An 18,296-nucleotide genomic window follows, 5' to 3' on the forward strand; every position below is an offset into this window, starting at 1 on the left:
TTTGAGGATGTTAATGCCATCAAACTCAGGCTCATTCTTACATCATATCTGTCCCATTGCTACCACACTGTGCCATAATGAACACTAATGAGCAAACACGCCAGCTGGGCCAGTCTGTTGCTACAGGGGACCTGTAACTGCAACACTGTCATTAATGACCTCTAAAATTAGAGTGTTTTTAAGAACCATGAAATATGTAAGATAATAATTAATCCCACTGGGGCTACTTCACAAGCTAATGAATGTTTATCTAATAATTCAACTAATGAGGGGATCAGATAATGAATTCCCAAGACCTTTCTAGACCTTTGTAACTCTTATGCTGGTTCATTAAAACATAGATGAAAATATATATAAAATATACAATATATATATATATATATTAATATATTTTATCTACCCCCCTACCCCCAAGATCTAACTACTATTCTGTTTTGGTGGTGTTTTGTTGTTTTTTATGTCTTACATTATATACATTATATGGGAAAGTCTATCACTTTGCTTTGGCCAGGCAGGTTTACAAACTGTCTTTTGATGAATATTGTGTTTTTTTTGTTTTGTTTTGTTTTTTGCTGTTGTGAATGGTGTACGTTATCTTAGTATGGTTGGAATAGCTGAGTTGCACTTTGACTTCTGACTGTCTCTTTTCACTGTTTTGTTGTTGCTGGAAACAGGAGGCAAAAAAATCAGGTTTGATATTTAGGAACAGTAGAAGTATATTATAAAATATGTCAAAACATCAAAAGAAACACCAACAAACAATGATACACCTAGTCAGTAGAGGATTGAGTCAAAATTGGGCTAAAATCTCAAGATTCTAGAGGAAGGAAAGTTGTAACCAAGTACTAATAAGAAGTTACACAGGCAACTCATTTTTATCCAGGGATCTTTGAAAGACTGACAGAACACAATGAGTAATATGGGTCTTTAACACTGTATGGGCTTGTTAACATGTTTGCATGGTGTTGTCCCATACTCTAGACCTAATACCAAACGTAGACTACACTTCAGTCCCTTAGCAGCTGCTCTTGGTGGTGGTAATTCAATTAAGTCCTGGTCATTGGTGGAGTGAGTCGCTAAGCTAATTACCAAAGCCAGTGTTGAGTTCTCTAAACGATTGCTCATTTTAAGAACCAACACAACAATTCTCACATACATGAGAAGTTACAAACAAACACAAACAAATCTGTCTTCGTGAATGACAACATTTCATTTTCATTTCAACTTTATTTGTATAGCACTTTTAACAATGGACATTGTCACAAAGCAGCTTTACAGAAATAAAGAAATAAATTGTTGAATTCTGTTGAATTCTCTGTGCTCGTTCTAATATTTTATCATTTCTATAGTGAAATTTCATTCACAGGAACTGGTATGGAGGACATGGCACACAATCTAAACCTAATAATTAAATAATTGTTATTTAACAGATAAAAACGTGTAATCATTGATATGGTGAAGCTTTCTGTAAGGAGAAGTTTATTCAACATATATAGAAGAAGTCTTGTAATGGTCAGTTACAATGTTTTCCACCACAGTAAAGTCTTCAGGACTTGCTGTTTTGCAGTTTCTAGGTAACATGACAAGCTGCATTATTATATATATTTTTTTACTTCAGGAGAGGTAAAAAAAGAGAGGCTGGTGAGGGAACTACTGTTTATAGTTGCTATAACCTAAATGATAACAAGAAATTGTTTCATGGACAATCCACAACCATAAATGTATCTATAAACGGATAAAAAGGACAAAAAATATATTGCAGATCTATTCAAACTGTGGGGCAGGGGGGTGTGGCTGAGAGTTGAATTGGAAAATATCAAAAATAAATATTTTAAAGACTGTCTCAGACCTGGCAATCTTTATTTCTGGCAACATTTTGCGTAGGAGCTCCACATTTTAACATTTAACACTTAATACATCTTCTTTCATAATAAAATGCCAATTGCAGATGACAACTGTTTGCGTGTATTGAACTCTCCGATATTAACTGACGCTCTCTGGAAGCACAGTACCCTTCCCCTATCTCAAACTAGTAATGTTCTGGCTCATGCTTGTAGTGCTTGAAAGATGCATTGATGCAGCCCCTTCACATTCTGTCACGGTAAATGGAGAATGTTCTGAGTTTACCAAAAATGGTCAAAAACACTTTTTGACCACGGCCAAAGTTTTTTGACTGGAAAAAACCATTAAACAGGCGTCCAATGAAGTGTCAGATTTAACAATTTAAAATAATGAAGTAGACAGAGATTAAAAACACTTTATTTGCTTTGCCTGAGAACTGGGGCAAATTCTTAAAACCCTGGGAAATGGGACTCATGGAGAAAAAGCCTGACATACTGTGTATGTTTGCAAAGTTTTTCAAAAAGAAAAAAGTTTAACTACTTATAAGCTAATTAATTCAAACAGCTTTACTACTTGTAGTATTCCCGGCAGAGCACAGAATAACCCCAGAGCACCATGTAGAAGTCTGTAAAGTAAGACCGTCAGTAAAATAAGACTGAGCCTTACTGTCACATCAACACCACATCATTTGTAATGTACAAAATGAGGCTAATTAGGGCAGGGCAATTAGGCTTTAAGACTGAAACTGATCATTCAAGTGGTTAAACTGATATGAAAGTGAGCACTTAGTAATTCAGAGATGGTATCATTAATTCTTAGCATTTAGACTCTATCTGCTCGAACTGAAACATGATTTTACAGGGGCTTAGCTGCTGAATTACTAGTCTTCAGTGGATATTTTCACTTCGAAACTGTAGATTCATACCTAAAAACATTTTCACTTGGAAACTGTAGACCCATATCTAAGAACATCTGCTGTACTCATAATACATCCTGATACTCATAAAGAACATCCTTTCAACACTCTTAGTCACTCTGACTTAGAAAAGAAAAGTGTATTTAAATGTACTTTAAAAATATAATTAATATGAAAAGGACAAATTTTCAATTTTAACACTTTATACATACTAAATGTATTATTTTGGAACAAGCTATGACAACTTAAGTGTAATTAAATTGTAATTAAGGTATGTTTAAATATACAATACTTACTTGTTCTCAAGTAGATTTAAGAATGTAATTTGTAATATGAATATACAGTATTTATATTTAATAAAATCTAAAAAAAAATGCATACTTATGTGTACAATTAAATAGAAACAAATAAGAAACAAAGCACAACCTTTCTCAGCTTCCCCAAACTGATTTAATCACTGCTAAGACACAGATTTTGCTATACCTGAAATATATATATATATATTTCCATATTTCCTATATAGCCAAACGTATGTGGACACCCATCCTAAATATTGAGTTCAGGTGTTTCAGCCACACCCATTGCATAAAATCAAGCACATAGCCATGCAATCTTCATAGACAAACCACGGACAGGGCCACGGAGTGCTGAAGCACATAATGTGCAAAACCTGCTTATCCTCTGATGAATCACTCACTACAGAGTTAAAACCTGCCAAAATCAGCCAAAATCAGCACAAGAACTATGCAGAGTTAAAACCTGCCAAAATCAGCACAAGAACTATGCATCAGGACCTTCATGAAATCGGTTTCCATGGCCAAGCAGCTGCACACAAGCCTAAGATTACTATGTGCAATGCCAAGTGTCAGCTGGACTGGTTTAAAGCACTGACACTGGACTCTGGAGCAGAGGAAATGTGTTCTCTGGAGCGAAGAATCACACTTCACACATCTGGCAGTCTGATGCACAAATCTGGGTTTGGTGGATGCCAGGAGAAGGCTACCTACCAGAATGCATAGTTCCAAGAGTGAGTTTGGTGAAGGTTGGTGGTCTTGGGCTGTTTTTTAAAGGTTTGTGCCCCTTCGTACCAGTGAAGGGTTAATGTTAATCTTACAGCATACAAAGGCATTTTAGACAATTGTATGCTTCCAACTTTGTGGCAACAGTTTGGGAAAGGCCCTTTCCTGTTCCTGCATGACTATGCCCCTGTGCAAGAGCGAGGTCCATAAAGGCCTGCACGTGAGTAACACAGAAGCCTCTGCAAACCCATAAGTGCTCCCACAATGTATTCCACTCACATTACCTGATAAATATGATGTCTCCCCTGGTCAAGGTTTAGGGTTTAGGGTTAATGCCATGTGCCCTTTTTTTCGCCTGTGCTCTCTCTAATTTTTTTCAGGAACACTGATAAAATCTCCCAAGTATTGTCACTGCTCATGGGAAGAGCACTCACCTGGGCTACAGCTACTTTTGACCCCACAATGCTAAGCTGGTCATAAGGTGAATTCTGTGTAGTGTTCGATCACTATGAGTCTGGTAAGGATGCTTGTGAAAGACTACTCACCCTCAAACAAGGGAAGCTGTCTGCAGCCCAACACGCACTGACCTTCCACACATTCATGGCAACGAGAGGCAGGAATGAACCAGCTTTAAAGACCGTGTTCAGACAGCGCCTCAATGAAGTGCTCTAGAACCCTAACTCTCAGCTCTTTGCCTGATAAAAGCAACTAATAAATGAATAGAAAGAAAGAAGAGCACATGCAGTCCTCTGAAGATAATTATTAGTTATTCTCTTCCACACACAGATGAAAAATGGCATGCCAAGTTGAAATTTGTTGTATAGGATCCTGACAGACTCGGTTTCTACTTGACAAAATTATATTATAGTTAAAATTGTACTGTAGGATCTCAAACACAAACTAAATAAATGAGCTACTGTAGACACATTAACATGCATTGACTTGTATAGAGGTTAATGTTTTAGCTTTTTTGGGGGGGTTTATTTTGTGCACTGCTAGAAGCAGAGGCCTCAGGTTCAGGGGCATAGAGGCAATATGCTGACAATATGTGTACAATAGGCCTACTATGCCAAATGCAAAACACTGACCTCTACAACTTTCTCTGAACACACAGGTAATGGCTCCACATAATTACTCTACTTTCCCCAAGAGAGCAAAATTTGCTGTGCTTTCTGGGTGGAAGGGATGGCATGCTCTCTCTCTCCTGTCAATCACAGGGACATTAGCCAGTCGTGGGTGATTGAGAGCTCAAGCATGTGGAAGAGGGTAGATAGCACTTTCCTCTGAGTGTGTTACGCTGCCCTGGAATGCAGCTTGAGCAGTACGAAAACATGTGGTTGGCTGGTTTCACGTGTCGTGGAGGATAGCCATGTTCCTCTGCATGGACCACCATGAATGTGCCACCATGAATGTGCAGTGTCCAGCAAGATCACAGATTTTCCTTCCTTCTTTCCTTTGTTTGCAAATAGAAAACATATCAGACACAGCCATATCTTCTTTACATAATATTTTAAAGCACAAGCTCACATCCACATACCCAGTATCAAGGACATTCGAACAGAACTACATGAAGCGCAGCACACATCTATCAGGACCCCCACCATTAAAAGGCATCCTTTCATATTAAACAATAAGATATTCATTCACTGGAGGTGTGTCTCCTGTGTGTGAGACAATTTGCAACCCAACTACATTTCAATTACCACACAAAAGATTTGAAACTATCCCAAAAAAAATTCAAGCATTGGAAAAGAGAGACACGTTTGCATGAAACTTGAAAGGAATATACAGAACAAGATTCTAAAGACAGTTTGAGCGATGCAGTGTGGGTAGGGGTCCTGATAGAAGATAGGTGATGCAGTGTGGGTAGGGGTCCTGATAGAAGATAGGTGATGCAGTGTGGGTAGGGGTCCTGATAGAAGATAGGTGATGCAGTGTGGGTAGGGGTCCTGATAGAAGATAGGTGATGGAGCGAAGATCAGTTCTCAGGAAAATTGGTATATCTCATCTCTATGTTAATCTGTGGATCAAGTGGATTTTTGATGGTGATCCGATTACTTTAAAAACATGGCTCCCATCAGCCAATCAGCTTTCAGCAGGCATTTGACAGGGTAAACACTGAGCTATCATCATGAAACTTGAATGGTTAATCCCTCTAGGTACATACTAGTATTGGATCTCACTCAGATTGGAGACGTAGTCATCAATAGGGGCCAGAATAAAATTCAAATAGCTATTTCTCAGGAATCATATGTCTGATTAAGCTGAAATGTGGTGCACTGCATCGTTGTACTAATCTGTAATTAGATTTGTGATGATGAATGGGTTACTTAAAAATATGGCCACCATCAGCCAATCAGCTTTCAGCAGACATTTCACATGATTAGCATTGAGCTATCATCACAAAACCTGATAAATATGTTCATCTATGGTGTCTTTATGGTTCTGTGTAACGTGACAAGGACTGGTCAGTGGGGGCAATTTTGGCAAAGGGTGCTTGGGCCCCACAGATCGCTGCTTGTGGCAATATTTATACTTTTATTCATAGCCTGCCTGTGCTTTAAATGGCATACAAATGCATGTTCAATTTTTAATCTTGAATTCTTATTATATCTTCATCTACTGCAGTAAAATAAGTTGCCCGATACTGATGTCTACTCTTACTGAAATTTTTTTTGCTATAAATATCTTACAAATGTTTTTACAAATACAAACGTCTTTTGTGTTCATGCACTCAAGAGAGGATTCTTAAAAACATTCACAAACACCATACACAACTCTCAAAACACAACAAGAAATGGCTTGGAGTTCGAAGGGTTCATTTTGATAGGTTTTGTATGCATATAAATGCCCTGGGTAGATGTCCTCCAATAATATCAGAATTGCTTGTTAACTCTCAAGTGACAATTTGTTATCAGGTTGCTGTTGCCATGCCAGAAAGTTGCCAGGAAACAGTAGATGTTATAGATAATAAAAGTTGCACAGACCACCACAGCAGGTAACTGATGAGCTGCAGAAAGCCAAATACGGCACATTTCTTTTAAGGTGGTGTATAAATTGTATAACTTTTGAATTATGTTATAGTATAATACTGAAAAGTGAATAGTTTAAAATGTATTTCACCCAAAATGTATAGAGTCCAAGTTATATTACTTGTCAGGTTGAAAATGAAACTGATTAAGACTGAAAAAGTTGTTAAGCTGTTTGTTTTGTACAGGCTTGTAGGAGGCGATGGAAAACGGATCATACAGAAATGAAATTCTCAGGATCGAAGGACTGCGGATCACACAGTACTCCACTTATCCAGTGTTTATTCTTCTTTTCTTGACTTATCTGTTCATTATGGTATCTAACCTTGGCATTGTCATGATGATAGCAATGGAGAAAGCTCTTCACAAACCAATGTACCTTCTTTTCTGTAACCTCCCTGTGAATGATGCACTCAGTGCTACTGTTGTACTGCCTGGTTTACTGAAAGACATTCTGGCTGAATCTGACAGGTATATCAGCTATGCTGCTTGTGTAATTCAAGCCTTTGGGGTTCACTCATTGAGTACAAGTGCACACACTATTTTAATAATCATGGCTTTAGACAGGTACGTGGCCATATGCAACCCGTTAAGATACAACACAATAATGACTAACAAAATGGTTGTAAGGCTATCTGTAATAGCATGGGTAACTGCTACTGTCCCAATTGTAATTATATTGGCCCTCACTGTAAGGCTCTCTCATTGTACTTCAACAATATCAAATCCCTACTGTGACAATCCTTCTCTGTTTAAACTTTCTTGTGAGAATCTGTTACTAAATCAGATCTTTGGCTTGATTTCTGCTGTCATGCTTTGGACTACCTCAATATCATGTATCAGTCTTACTTATCTAAAGATTGCACATGTTTGTCTAAAAAATCAAAACAGCACAATGAAGAGCAAAGCTATAAAAACATGCAGCACCCATCTGATTCTGTATCTCATTCTCCTTGGATGTTCCTGTACTGTAATTATTTTGCACCGTTTCTCAGATTATGAAGAACTTCGAAATCTGGCCAGTATCTTATATTTTGTTATTCCTACAAGCCTCAACCCTGTCATATATGGCCTTCAAACCAAAGAAATAAGACATTGGATTGAGCAGATCTTCCTGAGAAGGAAAGTGATTCCACGATGATTTCCTTATTTAGTAAATATAGAAAGTATACAGAAAATGTATTTCTATGCCATATGAATGCAGTGTTACAAAAATATAAGTAATACAAGCAGCATGACTGGCAATAATGGCATATTATACAAGAAAAATATATAGCATGGATAAATTTATACAATGTAGACCACTGCCAACAAGAGATACATAGCTATAACAGGCAGAAAATGTTATCTAAATTATGTCATTTATTTATTTGATAATTTATATGATAATTTAAAAACTGTTTTATCTTCCCAGATAAAGTGAGATTAAGTACCTTGTCCATTATTATTATTCATATTTTCACTAAATATATATAAATCGCCTGTAAAGATGTTTCCTCTTTAAACATATAAAGAAACGCTGTAAACCAAAGATGACCTCAATACTAATGAAATTGTTTCTACAAAAAATAAAAAAAATAAAAAAGACTATAAAGAGCAGTAAATAGCACTAAATTAAACAAAGAAAATATTTAGTATGAAAAGCTTATGCCTTAAAAAAAAAAAAAATCATCAGTGGTCTCAGGCACGTTTTGTGCAATTTTGGAAAATCTTACCAGCCAATTTTCTAAGTAGCTTGGAGAATCTGCCACATTTATTCTGGAGATTTTGAGTGTCACACTTACTTCTGAGTTTGCAGGTGATCCCTGACAGCCAACCTTTTTTTCTCTGAAATGTGTTCTATTGTGTAATACTGTATGTTAGCTTCTTTACTGAAATGCAAACATTTCTGTGTAACATTTCATTTTTTATGCAACAATAATGTTTGGAAAGCTGTTTTTTATTGATCCAATAATGCAGAAGTCATAAAATAATTATCTAAAACAAAATTTGCATGAAAAACATCATTGTGGCAGCAGCACAATGCATAAAACTATGCAGATAAAGGTCAAGAGCTCTAGTTAATGTTCACATCAAACATCAGACTGGGGAAATATTGTGATCTCTGCAACTTTAACCGTGGCATGGTCGTTGGTGCCAGATGGGCTGGTTTGAGTATTTCAGAAACTCTAGAGTTACACGTAATGGTGTGAAAAACAAAAAACACTGAGTGAGCAACAGTTCTCTGGGTGAAAACACCTTGTTGATAAGAGAGGTCAGAGGAAGATGGCCAGTTTAGTTCAAGCTGCCAGGAAGGCTATAGTAACTCATATAATCACTCTTTACAACCGTGGTGAGCAGAAAAGCATCTCAGCTTGAGATTGAGGTGGATAGGCTACAACACCAGAAGACGACATTGAGTTCCACTCCTGTCATCCAAGGATAGGAGTCTGAGGCTATTATGGGCACAGACTCACCCAAACTGGACAGGTGAAGACTGGGGGAAAAAATCACCAGGTCTTTTTCCAGTCTTCAACTGTGCTGTTAATTTCATTCTGTGCCCATGATAGCTTCAGATTCTTGCTGTGGCTGAGAGGAGTGGGACTGGATGTGGTCTTCTGCCGTTGTAGCCCATCCACCTCAAGGTTTGATGTGTTGTGCGTTCTGAGATGCTTTTCTGCTCACCACAGTTGTAAAGAGTGATTATTTGAGTTACTATAGACTTCCTGTCAGCTTAAACCAGTCTGGTCATTCTCCTCTGACCTCTCTCAACAACAAGGTGTTTCAGCCTGCAGACCCTCAGCACACAGGACGTTTTTTGTTTTTCGTACCATTATGTGTAAACACTATCTGCATGACTTTATGCATTGTGCTGCTGCCACGTGATTGGCTGATTGGATAACTGCATAAATGAGCAGGTGTACAGGTATTCCTACAAAAGTGGAAGGTGAGTATATATGTGCATATACATATATGTGCAATAAATGTGCAATAATTAAACACTGAAATGTACAATTTCTGTTCTGGAACCACTGGTTATTATGATTAATAATGATGATGATGATGATGAAGATTGGCTACAAACTTCTGTCCATGTACTGAAGAGACTCAGGAATCTTAAAAACTCTTAAAAATTGCAAGCAACACACAATTTTCAAAACACATTCAGAAATATCTGAGTTCAGAGGGTTAATAGACTTTCAATACGCTTTGTATGTGTATAACTGCCCTGGGTAGCTTTTTTATTTTTACCCTCATGAGACACTTTGTTATTATTTTAATTATCAAATTGTTTGTTTGGCATGTCAGAAAGTCACCTGGAAACGGGGGACATTATAGATTATAAAAGTTGCACAGACAACCACAGTGGCTCAGCAGGTTACTGAGGAACTGTGGAAAGCCAACTACAGCACTTATTTCTTTTAAGGTGGGGTATAGCAGGAAGTATACACACATACATACAGTACTGGGCATATGTCTTAGGCACTATTTTTTTTTTTTTTAGTACAAACTTTGTTCTAGATTTTGATTTTATGACTTCTACATTATAAAGTCAGTACAAAAACATTTTGGATTTCTAACATTACTTTTCCTGCACAAAATGGTACAGAAAAATGTTTGTATGTAAGTAAAGAAAAAAGCATATTATGTAAGAGACCACTTTTCAGACAAAAAACATAGTGAAGGCTGCTGGGTTTTGCTGCAAAAATAAGAAGCAAGTGCGACAGTCAGAGTGTCCAGAAGAACTGTGGCTGGTTTGGTTTAACTTTATTGCTAAAAGTGAAACTGATTAAATCTGAAAACGTTTTTAAGCTGTTTGTTTTGTACAGGCTTGTAGGAGGCGATGGAAAACGGATCATACAGAAATGAAATTCTCAGGATCGAAGGACTGCAAATCACACATTACTCCACTTATCCAGTGTTTATTCTTCTTTTCTTGGCCTATCTGTTCATTATGGTATCTAACCTTGGCATTATCATGATAATAGCAATGGAGAAAGCTCTTCACAAACCAATGTACCTTCTTTTCTGTAACCTCCCTGTGAATGATGCACTCAATGCTACTGTTGTACTGCCTGGTTTACTCAAAGACATTCTGGCTGAATCTGACAGGTATATCAGCTATGCCGCTTGTGTAATTCAAGCCTTTGGGGTTCACACATTCAATACGAGTGCACACAGTATATTAATAGTCATGGCTTTTGATAGGTACGTGGCCATATGCAACCCGTTAAGATACCACACCATAATGACTAACAAAATGGTTGTAAGGCTATCTGTAATAGCATGGGTAGCTGCTGCTGTCCCAATTATAATTTTATTGGCCCTAACTATAAGGCTTTCTCATTGTACTTCAACGATATTAAATCCCTACTGTGACAATCCTTCTCTGTTTAAACTTTCTTGTGAGAATCTGTCTGTAAATCAGATCTTTGGGTTATTTATCTCTGTTGTGATTTGGACTACCTCGGTATCATGTATCAGTCTTACTTATCTAAAGATTGCATATGTTTGTCTAAAAAATCAAAACAGCACACTGAAGAGCAAGGCTATAAAAACATGTAGCACCCATCTGATTGTGTATCTCATTCACTTTGGATGTGCTTGTTCTATAGTTATTTTGCACCGTTTCTCGGCTTATGAGGAACTTCGAAAACTGGCCAGTATCTTAATTTATGTCATTCCTACAAGCCTCAACCCTGTCATATATGGCCTTCAAACCAAAGAAATAAGACACTGGATTGAGCAGATCTTCCTGAGAAGGAAAGTGATTCCAGGATGATTTCCTTATATATAGAAAATATACAATATATGTATTGCTATGGCATATGAATGCAGTGTTAGGAAAAAAAAAAAAAAAAGTTAAATACAAGCAGCTTGTTAAACAAGAGAAATATATAGCATGGATGAATTGGGTGTTACACATACACAGCTATAAGAGGGGAAAAATATTAACTAGATTAATATTTATTGAGATTTATTTATTGAGATTCAGATTAAGTATTATTTTGTCCATGTTATTTTTATTCTCCTTCTCTCTTTCTCTCTCTCTCTCTCTCTCTCTCTCTCACACACACACACACACACACACACACATATATAGTCAGAACAGAACAGAAATGTATACTCTATGCAGAATTTTATGCAAAATACACAAATTAAATATTACCTACATATTAAAAATAATATTACATATTACAAATAATGTTACTAGACAGCATATGTTTATTTGTCATCAAACAAATAAATTATAAACAGGCCTTTATCTGTAATGTGAGACATCATTGTGAGTGTGCCATTTCCTTTTCTGGGGACTAGTAAGGTAGAATGCTTGGTGAGTGTCCTGCAGTGCTTTTCAACGATAAATATATATTATCATGTATATTACTAAACCAACAATTTATGTTACAGTGCTACAGTTCAAAGAAACAATGGTAAAACCTACAGTGATTAGCTAGCATGTCGGCTTTCAAGATGGCTGACAATGTGAGGTCATTTGTAAAAGTGTTACCAATACCAAAGTATTTAAGATTAACAAAACACAAAAGAGATTCCACTTACTTCAGAAATGTTAAACTTAAAATATTGGTGATATTAATACTTGATGATTGTTAGATGCTGTTTACCCAGCTAAAAGAATTATTAGTACCTTGAAGGTTTTGCAGTGGATGATGAAGATCTTGGGTGTACTTACAAGGTCAAGCAGAAAATTCAATTAGATAATGATTTCTTTCTCACTACCCTTGCAGTCCACCCAGTCTGTATCACCTGTTAAGGAAACAGGTACAATGGGAGAGCAATAGCACCTATGCATCTCCCTTAGTACTACTCCAGAAAATATTGGCAGTAAAAGACCATGTATAGATTATCAGAGACTAAATCATAACACAAAAAGGGATACATTTCCTTTACCACCCATTATTGAGACTGTGAGGAGTGCAATAATTCTGACTGTTGACCTAGCAAGTATTTACCACTAGTTAGAGTAGCATGATAGGCATAAGACTGCCTTCTTAACTCTGGTCTGCTTCAATACAGTATATCTAAAATTGTGCTTAGGTACCTTGATGATACACAATCACACCTGACCAATCACACCCATGAGCGCTTGTTGAATATCCCAATTCAGTCCCCTTTTTTATAATAACCGCTTGTCTTCTGGGAGGGATTTTCACTAAATTTTGGAGCGTGGCTGTGGGGATTTGTGTTCATTCAGCCACAAGAGCTTTAGTGAGGTCAGGCACTGATGTTGGGTGAGGAGGCCTGGGGTGCAGTCAGTGTTCCAGTTCATCCCAGAGGTGTTCAGTGGGGTTGAAGTCCGGGCTCTGTGCAGAACACTCAAGTTCTTCCACTCCAGCCTTGGCAAACCATGTCTTCATGGAGCTTGCTTGGTGTAGAGACGTACTGTCATACTGAAACAGGTTTGGGCTCCTAAGTTCCAGTGAAAGGAAAACTTGCTATAGCATAGCAATGTTCTAGACAATTCTGTGTTTCAAAGGCCCACACATGGGTGGGATAGTGATGTGTCCACATGCTTTTGGCCACACATTCCGAGAATACTTGGAGAGGCTTGACACTGTGTTTCACCACCTTAAGGGGGTAGATCTTAAGGTAAAGTTAAGGAACTGTCAATTCCTCAAAGGCATAGCAATAGGACATGCAAGGCTGGTAATTGCTTGGGGCCCAGAGTGTTGAAGTGGCCCCTGAAGTCTGACACAATGTGTGGAACTCCCCTAAGCTATAAAGTAATATAATGCTAGCTCAACATCATTTTGGCAAACAAGCATCTAGATAGGAGTTGGCGCTCAGTTTGGAGCATATAATGTTAATTATTTAGCTAGCTTTCTCTGTGGAATTTGTCATTTTGCTCAAATTGTCTCGATAGCTTCGTCTTTTGAAAAAAAGCCAACACTTTACCAAAGGTCTTTTGTTGTATCGTACATGATGTAATGATGGTTTGTCTAATTTGGAAACTTGATCGAGCACTACATGGAGCACATACACTTTCACAGTTATCGTATAGCTGGCACATTGTATTGAAGCATGATATAAACCTATGTATATGCCTACGGTTTTGTAACATAATGGCAAGAAAGAGGAAGAAATGCCAGGATTGTCCCTTGCATTTTCCTGAATTAGGCCCCCACAGTCCCTAAAAGTCACCCTGATTTGTCTATAACGTGCAAACAAATTTGACAGCGAGATAAGGAAGCGAGGGCATATCTCAGCAACACTTTTATGTATTGACAACTTTTTGGTATTGATAAACTTGTTGCATATGTTTAGCAACATGATCTAACCTTAACAAGCTTTGAGTTCATCTGCAACTTGGCAGGTCTACTGAAAACAGGGTGTGAGGCAATATCATAGCAATGGTTTGACATTTTGCCTTCAAATTTAGAATAAATCCTTGGCAACAAGTGCTGATAGTCCCAAAGGCTTAAGGTCTTCCTCCATCACTAGGGGGTGGTGCCATAAAGTGCTTGGCCCCCCAATCGCTGCTTCAAATTCTTCTTCTTCTTCTTCTTCTTCTTCTTACTATTATTATTATTATTATTCATGATATGTTTCTTGAGCATCAGTACAACATATTCCTTGCTGTGGTGTAAATTTCAGTAAAGGCATCTTAAACTTTGAATCAACGATCAATATTATATCTTCATCTACTGTAATAAAATAAGTCATGCTTTAGGCAATTATTTGCTACAAAGATCTTTCATTTCTATGTGCTCAAGAGACTCACAATTCTCAAAGCACACACCCAGAAATGGCTTGGATTTCAGAGGGTTACCAAAATGGTAATGTATTAATAACAAATGATGATTGTAATGTAACATCGTGAGTAATATCTCTCTGGTTTATTCTTATTAAATGCAGTTCTTTAATAACCGCCTTATAGTTTATTGCTTAAATGCATGCTCTGCTTTGGGTGGGCACAGACCCAATTTCCAGGTGATAAAATAAGATCAGCTGCATTGCAACATTGCAAAATACGCGTTATCCTATTTGTATTTTACTGGTATAGTAAAGACATTTTTCTATTTGTATTTTACTGGTCTAGAAACTCCAAATCTCAAATGGTACCTTTACTATGTGATTTCCAACAAAATTGAAGACTGAGAACATCACACATGTATGTAAGCTGAGTTGAGAACTGGACTGTAACAGTTACTGTTGAAATTTGTCTCACTATATTAGGAAGTATTCAAATAAAAATATGGACTACGAGGAGACTGGTTTTGCTGATTGTAAGCATTGTAGGCTTTTCTATTATAAATATTCAAATATATATATATATATATATATATATGTGTATGTGTATATATATATATATATATGTATGTGTATGTGTATATATATATATATATATATATACAGTCAGGTCCATAAATATTGGGACATCGACTCAATTCTAACATTTTTGGCTCTATACACCACCACAATGGATTTCAAATGAAACGAACAAGATGTGCTTTAACTGCAGACTGTCAGCTTTAATTTCAGGGTATTTACATCCAAATCAGGTGAACGGTGTAGGAATTACAACAGTTTGAATATGTGCCTCCCACTTGTTAAGGGACCAAAAGTAATGGGACAGAATAATAATCATAAATCAAACGTTCACTTTTTAATACTTGGTTGCAAATCCTTTCCAGTCAATTACAGCCCGAAGTCTGGAACGCATAGACATCACCAGACGCTGGGTTTCATGAGTTCTGAAGCATTTGGCTGAATGTGAGCAGATAATATTGCCCGAAACACTTCAGAATTCATCCTGCTGCTTTCGTCAGCAGTCACACCATCAATAAATACAAGAGAACCAGTTCCATTGGCAGCCATACATGCCCACGCCATGACACTACCACCACCATGCTTCACTGAGAAGGTGGTATGCTTAGGATCATGAGCAGTTCCGTTCCTTCTCCATACTCTTCTCTTCCCATCACTCTGGTACATGTTGATCTTGGTCTCATCTGTCCATAGGATGTTGTTCCAGAACTGTGAAGGCTTTTTTAGATGTCGTTTGGCAAACTCTAATATGGCCTTCCTGTTTTTGAGGCTCACCAATGGTTTACATCTTGTGGTGAACCCTGTGTATTCACTCTGGTGAAGTCTTCTCTTGATTGTTGACTTTGACACACATACACCTACCTCCTGGAGAGTGTTCTTGATCTGGCCAACTGTTGTGAAGGGTGTTTTCTTCACCAGGGAAAGAATTCTTCGGTCATCCACCACAGTTGTTTTCCATGGTCTTCCGGGTCTTTTGGTGTTGCTGAGCTCACCGGTGCGTTCCTTCTTTTTAAGAATGTTCCAAACAGTTGTTTTCGCCACGCCTAATGTTTTTGCTATCTCTCTAATGGGTTTGTTTTGTTTTTTCAGCCTAATGATGGCTTGCTTCACTGATAGTGACAGCTCTTTGGATCTCATCTTGAGAGTTGACAGCAACAGATTCCAAATGCAAATAGCACACTTGAAATGAACTCTGCACCTTTTATCTGCTCATGAGGGAATAACACACACCTGGCCATGGAACAGCTGAGAAGCCAATTGTCCCATCACTTTTGGTCTCTTAACAAGTGGGAGGCACATATGCAAACTGTTGTAATTCCTACACCGTTCACCTGATTTGGATGTAAATACCCTGAAATTAAAGCTGACAGTCTGCAGTTAAAGCACATCTTGTTCGTTTCATTTGAAATCCATTGTGGTGGTGTATAGAGCCAAAAATGTTAGAATTGTGTCGATGTCCCAATATTTATGGTCCTGACTGTATATATATATATATATATATATATTAGCTTATGTCCAAAAATTATACACTAAAATGAACAATATTTAGTTTCTGGATCCACTGGTTATTAATAATAATAATAATAATAATAATAGCTACAAACCTTTGTCGATGTACTGAAGACACTCAGGAATCTTAAAAACTCTTAAAAATTGGAAGCAACACACAATTTTCAAAACACATTCAGAAATATCTCAGGGTTCAGAGGGTTAAGAGACTTTCAATAGGCTTTGTATGTGTATAAGTGGCCTGGGTAGCTTTTTTTTTACCCTCATGAGACACTTTGTTATTATTTTAATTATCAGATTGTTTGTTTGGCTGGAAACGGGGGACATTATAGATTATAAAAGTTGTACAGACAACCACAGTGGCACAGCAAGTTAGGAACTGTGGAAAGCCAACTATAGCACTTATTTCTTTTAAGGTAGGGTATATTGAATATAAACAGGTGTTGAATATACAATTCAACACCTGTTTACAGAAAAAAACTGTGTAAACTTTATTGCTAAAAGTGAAACTGATTAAGACTGAAAAAGTTGTTAAGCTGTTTGTTTTGTACAGGCTTGTAGGAGGCGATGGACAACAGATCATATTTCAGAAATGAAATTCTGAGGATCGAAGGACTGCAAATCACACAGTACTCCACTTATCCAGTGTTTATTCTTCTTTTCTTGGCCTATCTGTTCATTATGGTATCTAACCTTGGCATTGTCATGATGATAGCAATGGAGAAAGCTCTTCACAAACCAATGTACCTTCTTTTCTGTAACCTCCCTGTGAATGATGCACTCAGTGCTACTGTTGTACTGCCTGGTTTACTCAAAGACATTCTGGCTGAATCTGACAGGTATATCAGCTATGCCGCTTGTGTAATTCAAGCCTTTGGGGTTCACTCATTGAGTACAAGCGCACACACTATTTTAATAATCATGGCTTTAGACAGGTACGTGGCCATATGCAACCCGTTAAGATACAACACAGTAATGACTAACAAAATGGTTGTAAGGCTATCTGTAATAGCATGGGTAACTGCTACTGTCCCAATTGTAATTATATTGGCCCCCACTGTAAGGCTCTCTCATTGTACTTCAACAATATCAAATCCCTACTGTGACAATCCTTCTCTGTTTAAACTTTCCTGTGAGAATCTGTCTGTAAATCAGATCTTTGGCTTGATTACTTCTGTCATGCTTTGGACTACCTCAATATCATGTATCAGTCTTACTTATCTAAAGATTGCACATGTTTGTCTAAAAAATCAAAACAGTACACTGAAGAGCAAAGCTATAAAAACATGCAGCACCCATCTGATTGTGTATCTCATTCTCCTTGGATGTTCCTGTACTGTAATTATTTTGCACCGTTTCTCAGATTATGAAGAACTTCGAAAACTGGCCAGTATCTTAATTTATGTCATTCCTACAAGCCTCAACCCTGTCATATATGGCCTTCAAACCAAAGAAATAAGACATTGGATTGAGCAGATCTTCCTGAGAAGGAAAGTGATTCCACGATGATTTCCTTATTTAGTAAATATAGAAAGTATACAGAAAATGTATTTCTATGCCATATGAATGCAGTGTTACAAAAATATAAGTAATACAAGCAGCATGACTGGCAATAATGGCATATTATACAAGAAAAATATATAGCATGGATAAATTTATACAATGTAGACCACTGCCAACAAGAGATACATAGCTATAACAGGCAGAAAA

General features: G+C 37.2%; 3 protein-coding genes across 3 annotated transcripts; all 3 read left to right on the forward strand.

Annotated features, from left to right (window-relative positions):
* Window positions 1–5,365: 5,365 nt before the first annotated feature.
* Window positions 5,366–7,947, forward strand: LOC113541531 (olfactory receptor 52N5-like). The gene has a single exon (XM_026938552.3). The coding sequence runs from the start codon at window positions 7,009–7,011 to the stop codon at window positions 7,945–7,947; it is 939 nt and encodes a 312-aa protein (XP_026794353.2). The 5' UTR covers window positions 5,366–7,008.
* Window positions 7,948–9,997: 2,050 nt separating this feature from the next.
* On the forward strand, window positions 9,998–11,607 carry LOC113541656 (olfactory receptor 52N5-like). The gene has a single exon (XM_026938764.3). It carries the CDS (start codon window positions 10,630–10,632, stop codon window positions 11,566–11,568), a length of 939 nt encoding a protein of 312 aa, XP_026794565.3. The 5' UTR covers window positions 9,998–10,629; the 3' UTR covers window positions 11,569–11,607.
* A 5,546-nt stretch (window positions 11,608–17,153) lies between these two features.
* LOC113541468 (olfactory receptor 52N5-like) lies at window positions 17,154–18,095 on the forward strand. The gene has a single exon (XM_026938438.3). It carries the CDS (start codon window positions 17,154–17,156, stop codon window positions 18,093–18,095), a length of 942 nt encoding a protein of 313 aa, XP_026794239.3.
* The last annotated feature ends 201 nt before the right edge of the window (window positions 18,096–18,296 follow it).

Source organism: Pangasianodon hypophthalmus, chromosome 15 (assembly GCF_027358585.1).
Source record: "Pangasianodon hypophthalmus isolate fPanHyp1 chromosome 15, fPanHyp1.pri, whole genome shotgun sequence".
NCBI classification, from domain to species: domain Eukaryota; kingdom Metazoa; phylum Chordata; class Actinopteri; order Siluriformes; family Pangasiidae; genus Pangasianodon; species Pangasianodon hypophthalmus.